Source organism: Stegostoma tigrinum, chromosome 19, assembly GCF_030684315.1.
Source record: "Stegostoma tigrinum isolate sSteTig4 chromosome 19, sSteTig4.hap1, whole genome shotgun sequence".
In the NCBI taxonomy this organism is placed as follows: Eukaryota; Metazoa; Chordata; class Chondrichthyes; order Orectolobiformes; family Stegostomatidae; genus Stegostoma; species Stegostoma tigrinum.
Window position 1 is genome coordinate 32,772,174 of NC_081372.1, and position 12,858 is coordinate 32,785,031.

Below are 12,858 nucleotides of genomic sequence, written 5' to 3' on the forward strand. Positions count from 1 at the left end.
CTTCAATAGTCTTGATAAACATTTTAAACAGAATTACGCATTTGAAACTGATTGTGGGTCGCAAGTCTTGCTTGGGAGAACAAACTGCAGTTTTGGTACTGCAAACAGTGCAGTATTTGTATTGTTTGGTTCCACCTTGAATTCACTAGCCAGAGAGAGAGAGAGAGAGAGAGAGAGAGAGAGAGAGAGAGAGAGAGAGAGAGAGAGAGAGAGAGAGAGAGCGCGCGAGAGCGAGAGCGAGATGCACCTATATCAGGTTCAGCATCAAATCTCAACACTTCCACATTTCTAAGTCTTATATGACTCCTGTACACGAGTAGTTAAATGTTCGTAAAGCAACTTATACTAACAAGTGAAAATACTCCACACTGAGAAGGTTACAGCTCAAGTACACGATTAAATGCTGACTGAGTAATAAACAACAACTGTAGAAATAAAGCCAACAATTCAGGTTGTTTGACTGTAGGTTGCTCATGTGGAAAACATTTATTGTGAAATAACTGGAAGATTATTAAAAACAATTGCTGCAACAGTACTCGTTAAAAATCAAGGGGCAATCCCAATTTAAAAACCTTATAATGCATAAACCTAACCTGGATTGAGATAAAAATTATACTTTAAAAAACTGTTTGACATGATAATAAAGCAGCTTTTGTCTCTTGAGAATGCAATCCCCTAAAAGTTTGAAGGATGCTGCATTGCATCTCAAGTGGTGAACTGCATTAAACAATTTGTTTGCTCCTCCAATTCACACCATCTCTCCAATTGTTGAAATGGAAGTGAATTGGGGAAACACTGGGACAAAGGGATAAATCATCCCTAAGCCTGATCCTCTCAAGAATGATGCTGGAAATAAGTCACACTCAACTTGAAGCAGATTCTGCAACGTTTTGTTGCTATAAAACCTTTAGGACATTCTGCTCCAAATATCTATTGTATCCTGCCTTCAGCAATAGAGTGGCTAAGTTTAAACAAAGCTTCAGGTCCAAAACTTATGATGTTTAACTTAAATACATACCACTTGGTTTTCCATCTTGGTGAATATAACATTGAGCATTTGTGTCAGAGTAGCTTTTGCTGTAGTCTGATTAATGAGATTTTTACTAGCTAGGTAGATATTATAGCAGGTCCGGACAGTCTGCAAGATTGTTCCTTCATGGATTTCAATATGAGTTGAAGTCACAGCAGTAAGTAGTGCCTAAGTGGTGAGCAATAGATAAACAAACAGTGAAGAAAAGTCTGTTTCATGGAAACTGCACTCATTTAATCCTATTAATTTAGTTTCATTTTCCTTTCATTTGTCATTTTAAGACCAATGTACACATTCACACCTGTTTTTCATGGAGGGTTTGTCTATACAAAACATTGCATCGTTGCTTAATAAACAAATATCTGTTCTCTATTTCAAGTTGTACCGTTTAGAAATATACCTGGTAATCAAAAACAATAATTTGAAACCTCATGTCGTTATATGCTCAGTTATCTAATGATGCAACACAGTTGAATTAGAGAAATGCTCAAATGGGTTGCATCACTCATCAAAAGAGATAAAGGGTCTCTGCCCCACTTTAAAACTTTCCATTCTCTTATAAACAGTATTTTAATTTTACCATGGGGACTGTGGCCCTTGTTATGAATATTTCAGCTAAGCATTTTTTAAAAAGTTACCAGGTGCTGATACTGTTGTCAGATCAGAATTGCACTGTGTCAACAACGATGAGTTAACTGGTTGAAATATCAGGCACACCTTAATTATCTGAAGCTGAACACCTTCATCTGTTTGAGTTCCTTGAAAACATCCACAAATGGTTTCAATAATTCTATCAATCAGTCTCTTTCCAGTTGAACTGTCTGGGGCATTACCCGTGATATGTCCATATGCAATCAGTTTCTATGAAAGACACAAATGCACATGTTAATGAACACTGAAGGCAGATCACGTTTCACCATTTATCAACATGGTGGGAAATAAAACTGCATCCAAAACCAATGTCATTTTCACATACAGATCCATTAGGTTACTATCACAGAGTTCCTGATTTAATGATCAGCCTCAGTCATTTTTGGGTTCTGCTCCCTCTCTTCCAGATCCAAAAAGCACTTGAGCTTCAACTTTCCCCTACTATTTCAGAACATAGAACATAGAACAATACAGCGCAGAACAGGCCCTTCGGCCCTCGATGTTGCGCTGACCTGAAGGAATAAAGATGTCCAGATCGTCTAAGGGTAGTTCAGCTGTTCAATATTTTATTACAAAACTAAGCAGCATGTTTAAATATGAAATTTTACACACCTGCAAGCAGTCCAAAGATGTGCTGATGATTCGAGGGGATTTCGATTGGCAGGCCAACTCAAATGGAAGGAAGTATTTATCAGCCTCTATGAAGTTTGCCCTTGGCAGTGTTGAGACATTTTTCTCTCCAGCACTACAGCATGGGGAGCAATTTAAAGAAACGGTTGAATAACTTCATTACACAAAAATTCTTTGTGAATTTCGTAATCAGATCAATTTTCCAAAAACTCAGCAAAACAGTTAAACAATACCTCTGAAATCAATTCACTGGGAACTAACATGCATTAGAAACTGAAACAAAACTCTCCTTTCTTACAATAATGAAAATTTGTCACGTTCTCCTCATTTATATCAATCTGCTGAAATTTAAAGATACATTACCACAGACTTTGTTGTAAATTGAACTGGACACAATGTAAAGTATTCAAAATATTTATTACAAATGTTCTGGCTATCCCTAGTGAAATTATACAAGGTAATCGTAGTGATTGGAACAAGGTCAGCTGGGAGGACCTCATGAAGTAGGAGCTCCCCGATTGGCCTGTTAATCTGGTCAAATCAGAGAATCCAAGCTGACGCATGAAGTGTCAGGGGTTCTGGTCACGAGCAGCCAACTTTGAGCTAGCTGGGTCAGTGTCATGTACTATGCACTTGTAAATCAACAGTGACTTGGTGATGGGATGCTGGCCTTTGAAATTATTTCACAAATGTTTTCTGTATTTTTCAGAGTGAAGACTACTACATGCTGCAGCATAAATGGAACGTTCATTTGAGCCATAGTAAAGTTAAAATATATCAACTCTCAGAAGTAATAGAAACTGTACGTCTTACCTTTGTTTTTCTATTTCAGCTTTTATTTCTTCTGTTGGAAGAAAAAAAATTGGAATTACTATTTTCAGTTAGGTAACACAAGGACATCACTCAATAGGCCACAGTAGCACTGTAAAAGCTTCCGTAAACTATGGCCAGCACAGATACCTTCAGTGCTGTAAACGCTCCACATTGCTATGTTCAACAAGTCACCTTTGCATAAACTCCAACTCGATATTACTTTTATTCCAAATGACACAGTGGCTATGCAAAAAACAGATCAGTCCTTCAGACCACATTCAGTTAGACCAGTTATCAACAATACACTGATCATTTATTAAAAAATTAGTTGACTTGTGTGGTTTAGGTTCAGATTAGTGACGTAGTTAAACATATTCTAGATCTACAAACAAATAACAAATTAGAACATTTAAATTCATCCATTTCTAATGGTTTTCACATTGTCACAAAATAAAAACTGAAGTTAAACTTGAAGACAAACTCAATAGAAGTAGTTGAGGAACAGGGTGTGTGTTATTCAGGATATGTTATTCCGCACAGAAACGAAGCTTTTTATATAGCTCAATTTCTTGTATGGATTTAAGCTGCCTTAAAGTTTAAAACATCCAGTCTTGAAAACTGCATTTTCTAGCCATTACCAGTGCGAAAAAGGAGAACTGGACAAAGCCTGCATTGTGATAACCAGTCAGGAGGACCAAAAAAATGCATGGCAAATCTAGTTAATACTTCAAGCTATTTTAAATGCAGACAGCTTCCTGTTTGCAAATTCACATTCTTCAAAACAATAACTATTTAAAAAGATACAGGTACAAAGATATTCTCAATCTCTTGACCCAACGGCCATTGTTTATATGGGCCGTGACAGGACAATGCCAGATCACAGGAGACAAACAACCAAGTCCCATCATGTCATGCATAAACAAGCACAATTCTTCAGCAAGACTTGATCAGGATACAGAAAGGCTATGGTGCCAAAAACTAAAACAATGAAAATGGAGAATCTTCGGTGGAAGCCATAATGAGTGGTCTGACATTTTAGCAGTATAACCAGGAATCTCTCAAGTGCACGACATTCAGGCCAAACAGAAACATGAACAAGCAGCTCAGGTCTTTTTTTAAAAAAAGACCTCATTCATAGGACATGCTCATCATTGGCTAGAACAGGATTCATTGCCTATCTCTAATTGCCCAGAGGGCTGTTAAGAGTCAACCACATTGCTGTTGGTCAGGAGTCACATGTAGGCCAGATCAGGCAAGGATGATAGATTTCCCTCCATAAAAAAGGGATGGGTTTTTCCTGACAAATCAGCTGTGGATTCACGGTCGTCATTAGACTCTTAATTCCAGATCATTACTGAACTCAAATTCTACCATTGCCACGGCAGGATTCAAACCCAGGTCCCCAGAACATTACCTGGGTCCCTGGATTAACAGTTTAGCAATAATACCGTTGGCCAGCGTCAACCCTGTGACTTATTGGGAGATATATTACAACTTCAAAAATGTACATTTTTAACCAATGTGATTTAAAACGAAAATCAGCACTACAGAATCATTCTGAATCCAGAGAAGCACTGGATTCTTGTGGAAAAAATAAAATTAGTAGTTAGCAATTGAAGGTGGTAAAGGTGTCAACAGTATTTTTTATGAATTGCACTAAGTTCAAAAAATTTCCACTCACTAAATATACTGCCATATAAAAAACTTGAACACAACCATTAAAGGATCATTTTACAGTTTGGATATTTAAGGAGTACTGGCATAAACAATGGCAAGAATTTAAAGTGAGGCAGTGGTATGCCTCTGAAGGGTTTCAAAGGCAATGAGCACATTTATGCCTTCAACAGCAACCAGTTGAGCACAATTACATATGAGCTGCACAAGATTAGAAATCAGCATTAATGCCAAGTTGGAACTGTTGATATGATTTCATCAGCCAAAAACCACCAAAAGCAGAGAATTATTACAATAGTTCATCAGGTTGCTAAACATAGATATCAGTAACATTGACATTTTAAAAAGGTTCAAGAGGGGTTCAAGGCAGCATGTTGCAAATAGTAAAACAGCAGTCAGGCAACATGCCTGCACCAATATTTTTCTCTATAAAAGCTCATCAGTTCAATTTCACTCCTTTGTTTGCACTTAAATTCAATGCCTTTGGAGTTTCTGCTGTGTTAAACGGGGCTATTCAGCTCTATGCATCTGAAATCCGCCAAATTACTACAGAAACAGAAGAATTTCAAATGCAAATTATATCCAGCGCAAAGTGAATTTCTGTAACCTTCCACGTCAGTTTAAAAAGACACTGCAGGTCAAGCTGGCCACACCAGGTTTTGGCTACCAAGCCCAAACTTCACTAAAAAACATAAAACAGCTGAACAAAAATCCAAGACTACAGAAATATGACATTTCAAGCAATGTTTTGCAAATTACACTACATATACGTCAGATCTCCAGCAATCTGCACTGCCCCCACATAATTTGTCCTTTCTTGCCTATCTACTCTTTTTCTGCTCAATGTAACTTCACTAAATTCCTCAGGCCTTAAGGTATAGAAATGGCTATACAAAGCATTATCCTCTTGTGAGCAAATTGTAAAATCAGAACACCAAAAGCAGGTAGTTTACGCCAGTCAACAGCAGGTACTGATTTGTATTTGAATTTGAACTGAAGCAGTCTTCAAACAAAAAAATTCTAATAATGCATTTAAAGTCACCATTCTACATCTACGTAGTTTTGCTTTTGATGATGTCTTATATCATGCAACTTATAAGTGTCAAAATGGGGTTTCATTGCAACACAGTTTGCAAGTTTATAAATGGATTATTAGAATAACAAAAATACTAAAAAATATGCAATAACATTTATTAGCTAGCCAAAATTTTATTAAATCTGAAATTCATTGTTCAAAGGTAGTGTTCTTGGTCCATCTCAAAATTAGTGCTCATATTGGTTTATTTCAGGAAATAATCCATTTTAATCCAAAATCTAAAGTCTCTCTTTGAAACGTATTTGACCTTTTACCATGGGAATGACACTTTCATGGGCCTTTGTTTCTATATATTTTTCCGATAATAATACAGAATATCGGGGCAGGTAAAGCTGTGAATTCACAATGCAACAGTGGACTACTCAGCTTTCAACTGTGTTAATAATTTTGACAGGTTAAGGCATGGGTAGACTGGGTATTTGGTATATTTTACACAAATTCCAAAATACACCAACATTTTCACATCTGTGATTGAGAATATTTTGTTTAATTTCCAATACACAAGTCACCTTCAATGTTTAATCACATCTTATCAAAAAGCAACTTAAATGTTATGCAGTACAGGTTTTATGAATTGCCTTTTAGGGTTGCAGGTAGCAGCTCATATCCTTCATTTTACTCCTGCACATATGACAACTGTTCTTCGCTATGCTGCAACAGGCCTCTGGTAAGGAAGACCGGGTACACTCATGAGTGTTGTATTGAAGAACAAGAACACTAAATTCAAAACAGCTGAGTCTTCTGGTCAACAGCTTACATGAAGATTTGTGTACAGCCTGATGGACAAGTACATTCACCCTCTTTCTTTACAATCTGGATTGCACAGCAAGTCTCAGTCATCCCAGGACATTCCTTTAAGTGGAAACATGAGGCTACATCATGAAGTTTACAGTAAATCCTCACTGAGCTGATCACCTAGAAGACTTGGCTGGTTTTAACGTAACATGCTTGTTAGTCATGATTGTATATTCCATCTTGATATAAAAATCACAGTAACTTGACATGCCAACTGAAATAATTTTCCATACAGAAATCAAACAAATGAAGTACTGAAAAACCTAAAACCTGAACAAACTTCTAAACTCAACTGAAAATGTTTAGCCTGTGAAGAACCTCAAAGATTTCTGGTTGTAGACATCGGACCTCTCTCAAATCTTAGTCTGAGCGTTAAGACTTTGTTTTCCCTCAAAATTATCACTGCTAGTTCTAGGGAGCTACCAATTACACCTGTGCCTACAAGTCCCAAGATATTGGTGTAATTACATAGTTACATGCTGCAATTTTTTTCCCAGCAACCAGACTTTGTCACCTATTTAGGGGACACATTCCACAATACAACAATACTGTCAAGAAATTTGTCATCAACTCTCATTCTTCTGCCAGTCACCTTCAATCAAAAACAACTAGTTACCAATTCTCTTGCTAGAAGCAGCCTGTTCCTGACTTGTTTTGAATTCTCATCTGGAAGTTTGGTCTGACTCAATGTCATGGTCTCCACCACATTTAGGGTAAGGGGACAAGTGCAAATTCCATTCCAGATTTTTGGGGAGGTTGGGGGGGGGGGGGGGGGGGGCAAGTAGAGAATCAAACCTCTTGCTGTTGGAATTGATCTAATCTAGACACACCATCCAGTCGACTGAGCCATACAAACCAGAAGAAGAAGAAGTCGTCCGAGTTATCAGGGAAGCACTTTTACATGAATATCGCACGAACTACAGTGATGGCACTCAACTTTCTTTCCATCAGATTGTTGACTAGAAATCTCACTTGGTCTTAGAATCCACTTAAATTGTCTTCAAGTTTTATAGAAATACAAACATCTCTATTAAACCTCTTCATTTAATTTGTTCAACTCTGTTTGAAGTCAAGTCCCTTCAACCAAAAGCCACCTGTCATTAGTAATCTTTCTAGTTATTATCCACTGCAATCTCTCCAAGGCTTCAAGGTCCTTCAAAATTGTTTAGTCAAGAATTGTGAACATTTCAAGAGCTGAACTAGGATTTATTAATATCTCAATTTCCTTACTTATGGTCAAAGATTGAGAAAGGAAAGTAAAAGAGCAGAGAAAAGGCAGAGTTTGTGATAGGGTGCAGAGAAAGAAAAAGAGAAAGAGTGCAAGAAGCTCGGAGAGAGTCGACTCTTCTCCTGACCCTGGTACTGCTCATTCCCATTTTAAGATCCCATCAGCTCTCTGAAGGTGAGATAATGTAGGTTGGAGGGGGTAACAAAGTGGGTAGGGATTGCATACTTTGGGATTTAACATAAGTGAAACATGAAAAATAGTCGAGTAAAGCCAGAAGTTGTCAGAATAAGAAGGTTGATTGACCTACTGAAATGGTTCAAAACTCACTAAATCAGTCAAATATTCCACCTGCTAATAACAGTGCTCGGAAACAGACAAGGATACATTTACATAATTTAAACAGAAGTTAAGGAATAGAGAATGGGAATGTATAGTTTCATCATTATGTTTTATGTTCTATGCTCATTGTTAATTGCGTTAGAGTCTGGTTAAGTTATTGCAAAATTTCTTACTGCATAGTGCGTCATGTTTCAACTATTTGAACTAATACTGTCCCTGTACTAAAAAGAAAGTAAAGGAAGTTGCAATTTTAAGGAAATAAAGTTTTCAACAGTATTTATTTATGCAAATCTGCTAAAACCACACTTCTCAATCATTCTACAAAGACTTCCCAACAGTTGTATCGCATTAATCCTAAAAATTAATGTATGGGTTTAATTTCAGTCAAAGTTCTGAACTGAACTGTACAGTTACCTCATTAAACCAATACAACTATAAAACAGGAGATGCATCTATATAACAAACACCTTGTTGAAATAAAATAAATTTTTGGAATCCAATGTGTTGCTTTTGGACTGATAGATATATAATCCAGCAACAGAAATTTCAATTACCACATTCCCATGCAGTTCTGGCAACTGGGCTATTTTGTTTTGAGATTGTAACAACCTCACTCATTGGTAACTTTGAGTTCATGTTGCTACTAATAGTGCTCAGATACACTGTTTTGAGCCTATGGGGCAGTAACATTAGCTATCATTTTCTAAACCACAGAGCCAAAAAAGTGACAAACCTAGATTCCTTATTACCAATGATCTGATATAGTTGTGGAATAACATCATAAATATAAAATTTAAAAAAAACAAGTTATAGTTACCCAGCATTTCTAAACGCAAAGGCATTCCAATGCGCTCCACAGTAACATTATGGAATAAGACACTGAGCCATATGTGCTGTGGATGAAGCAGATGGCCATAAGCATACCCAAAGTGGTAGCTATTAAGGAATGACTTAAAAGGAGCAAAGGTGTAGAGAGGATGCCAGAGCTTACAATCAAAGCAAGTGAAGACATGTTCACTGACTGTGCTGCAGTGGCAATGTCAATGGACAAGTAATGGACAATGCATTGGCCCTGGGCAGCAGTTGAAATTTAAAACCTGCAATTCAAAGCTACCCTCAATTACAATGACCATGAAACTACTGTTAGTAGCTTTTTCAAATGTCAGCCTGGTTCATTAATGGCTTTTGAGAAAGAAAATTTGCCACATTTACCAGGTCTCGCCTTTTTAAACTGACTTCTGATCCAAAATAACATGGTCTACACCCACATCCAATGAACAAATAAGAACAATAAAATTGGGGCTACTCAGAAGAAAGAATTAAGTGCAGATACTTCAAATAGTACACCTAGGGAAGATGAGAGATATGGAGGAATTTGAAAACAAAGAGAACTTTAAAATTATGACAAAAGCATATTACAGCAGATGCTGGAAAGTCTGAAATAAAAACAAAGTGGTGGAGAAACAGCAAGTCAGGCACGATCTATGGAGACAAAAGAATGAACATTGAGTCTGATTTCTCCGTGAACTATACTGAAGAATCAAAGAAGTGGGGGGGGGGGGGTTCTCTCTGCAGTGCAAGTACAGCAGACAGCAGTTTTGGCAAGTGCAGAACAACGCTTTATTTGGTTTGGTCCAATCTGGCAGAGGACTTCTAAAATAGCTGGCATCATGACCTTTCAAGTCTGTGCCTTGCACTTAAGCAGAGACAAGAACAGTATCAGGTATAATACCAAAGACAAGAGACAGAAATGAAGTTGGCAAAGACCATAAGACATAGGAGCACAATGAGGCCATTTAGCCTTGAGTCTACTCCACCATTCAATGCAATCACAGCCGATCTGTTGAGAGATAATGGGAACTGCAGATGCTGGAGAATTCAAGATAACAAAGTGTGAGGCTGGACGAACACAGCAGGCCAAGCAGCATCTCAGGAGCACAAAAGCTGACGTTTCGGGCCTAGACCCTTCATCAGAGTGGGGGATGGGGAGAGGGTTCTCAGGCAACCAGCTAGAAACTGATTTCCATTTCAAACCCACCGACTCCCACAGCTACCGAGAATACATCTCCTCCCACCCACACCCCTGCAAAAATTCCATCCCCTATTCACTCGCCTCCGCCGCATCTGCTCCCAGGATGAGGCATTCTACTCCCGCACATCCCAGATGGCCACGTTCTTCAAGGACCGCAACTTCCCACCCCCCAACTCCCGTAGTGGTCGAGAACACCTTTGACCGTGTCTCCCGCATTTCCCGCAACACATCCCTCACACCACACCCCCACAATAACCGCCCCGAGAGAATCCCACTCGTCCTCACATACCATCCCACCAATATCGGATAGATGTCAGAGGTGGTTTCTTTACTCAGCGAGTAGTAAGGGAATGGAACGCTTTGCCTGCAACGGTAGTAGATTTGCCAACTTTAGGTACATTTAAGTCGTCATTGGACAAGCATATGGACGTACATGGAATAGCGTAGGTTAGATGGGCTTGAGATCGGTATGACGGGTTGGCACAACATCGAAGGCCGAAGGGCCTGTACTGTGCTGTTATGTTCTATAACTTCCGGATACAACGCATCATCCTCCGACATTTCCGCCATCTACAATCCGACCCCACCACCCAAGACATTTTCCCATCCCCACTCTTGTCTGCCTTCCAGAGAGACCACTTTCTCCGTGACTCCCTTGTCTGTTCCACACTCCCCTCCAACCGCTGGAAGTGCTACACTAGCCCCACACCTCCTCTCTCACCCCCATCCCAGATCCCAAGGTGACTTTCCATATCAAGCAGGTGTTCACCTGCACATCCACCAACGTGGTATACTATAACAACTGTACCTGGTGTGGCTTCCTCTACATTGGGGAAACCAAGCGGAGGATTGGGGACCGCTTTGCAGAACACCTCCGCTCGTTCGCAATAAACAACGGCACCTCCCAGTCGCAAACCATTTTAACTACCCCTCCCATTCCTTAGATGTCATGTCCATCCTGGGCCTCCCGCAGTGCCACAATGATGCCACCCGAAGGTTGCAGGAACAGCAACTCATTCCGCTTGGGAACCCTGCAGCCCAATGGTATCAATGTGGACTTCACAAACTTCAAAATCTCCCCTCCCCCCACTGCATCCCAAAACCAGCCCAGCTCGTCCCTGCCTCCCTAACCCGTTCTTCCTCTCACCTATCCCCTCCTCCCACCTCAAGCCGCACCTCCATTTCCCACCTACGAACCTCATCCCGCCTCCTTGACCTGTCCGTCCTCCCCGGACTGACCTATCCCCTCCCCACTTTTACTCTCCTCTCCACCTATCCTCTCCTCTCTCTATCTTTGGTCCGCCTCCCCGTCTCTCCCTATTTATTTCAGAACCCTCTCCGATGAAGGGTCTAGGCCCGAAACATGAGCTTTTGTGCTTCTGAGATGCTGCTTGGCCTGCTGTGTTCATCCAGCTTCACACTTTATCACAGCTGATCTGTGAATGCTCAACTCTACATTCTAGCCTTTTCTTTTATGATAAGAGAGCAGGAACACCAGTCAAGATGATGTGCCTAGGAGAGAAGTTTGTGGGTGGCAGTGCATGCAACATGGCTGCTGCCCTTCTTCTCCAAGAGAATACAGTTCACAAGTTTGATAGATATTGTCAAAGAAACCTTGTCAAGTTGATGCAGAATATCTTGCATGCACTGTGTACACAAGCTACAGTGCGTCTGTGGTGGAAGAGTAAATGCTTAAGGTAACAGATGGTGGGCCAATTAAGTGGGTTGTTTTCTCCCAGGTGATGCAGAGCTTCAGAATGTTGACAGTTGCTGCACTCCTCCAGACACGCAGAATTTTCCCTAACACTCCTCCCTTCAGCTTTGTGGATGGGTCAAGTTTTGGAGAGTTAGTCGATAAGTAGGTTTCTGCAGAATAACCTGCCTCTGATTTGTTCTTGTCTGCACATTGTTGATATGTCTGGTCCAATTAAATTTCCATCAATGATGACCTCTGTGGTGGAAAATTCAGCGATAGCAATGTTATGGTATATTACAAGGAGGGAAGTTAGATTTTCTTCTTGGAGTAGAGTATCACTTGGCACATGTGGCATTAATGTCAGTTGCCACTTATCAGCCCAAGCCTCAATGTTGTTTAGATCTGCTGCTTGCAGGTAAAGGCTGCTTCTCTACCTGATGAAAAGTTGTGAATGGTACCAACAGTGTAATCATCAAACATCCTCATTTTCAACCTTACATCAGATTGAAGGTAAACCAGGAAATCCTGCAATGATGCCTGAAGATGAAGTGATTAGCCCCAAAAGATTGCAATTATACTGCTTTGGGCTAGGTATGACACCAGCCATAAAAAAGCATCCCTAAACCATTATTTTTATTGGCATCATATGAATTGAAATAAATTAGCTGAAAACAGACATCTGCACTGGTGGGGGTCATAGGAGGAGGTTGAGATGGACTGCCAAATTGACTTTACTCATTGAAGTTGGTCACCAATATTTCAGGCTTGTCTTTTGCACAGCATCTTAGGGAATATTTGTGGAACCTCGTCCTTCTTTTACTTACTTAATTGCCCACCACGAATTAAAGTGAGTCAATGGCACAGGGATAATTAC

At 39.7% G+C, this 12,858-nt stretch overlaps 1 protein-coding gene across 3 annotated transcripts in view; it reads right to left on the reverse strand.

Annotated features, from left to right (window-relative positions):
* LOC125461242 (brefeldin A-inhibited guanine nucleotide-exchange protein 2-like) overlaps positions 1 to 12,858 on the reverse strand; it is a 91,536-nt gene that overhangs the window by 69,402 nt on the left and 9,276 nt on the right. For all 3 annotated transcript variants that reach the window (XM_059652807.1, XM_048549762.2, XM_048549763.2), the window contains exons 2-5: positions 3,125 to 3,155; positions 2,294 to 2,426; positions 1,748 to 1,891; positions 1,019 to 1,198 (exon numbers count right to left, since the gene is read on the reverse strand). In XM_059652807.1, coding sequence (XP_059508790.1) covers positions 1,019 to 1,198; positions 1,748 to 1,891; positions 2,294 to 2,426; positions 3,125 to 3,155 — 488 coding nt within the window. The remainder of the gene's footprint in view (positions 1 to 1,018; positions 1,199 to 1,747; positions 1,892 to 2,293; positions 2,427 to 3,124; positions 3,156 to 12,858) is intronic.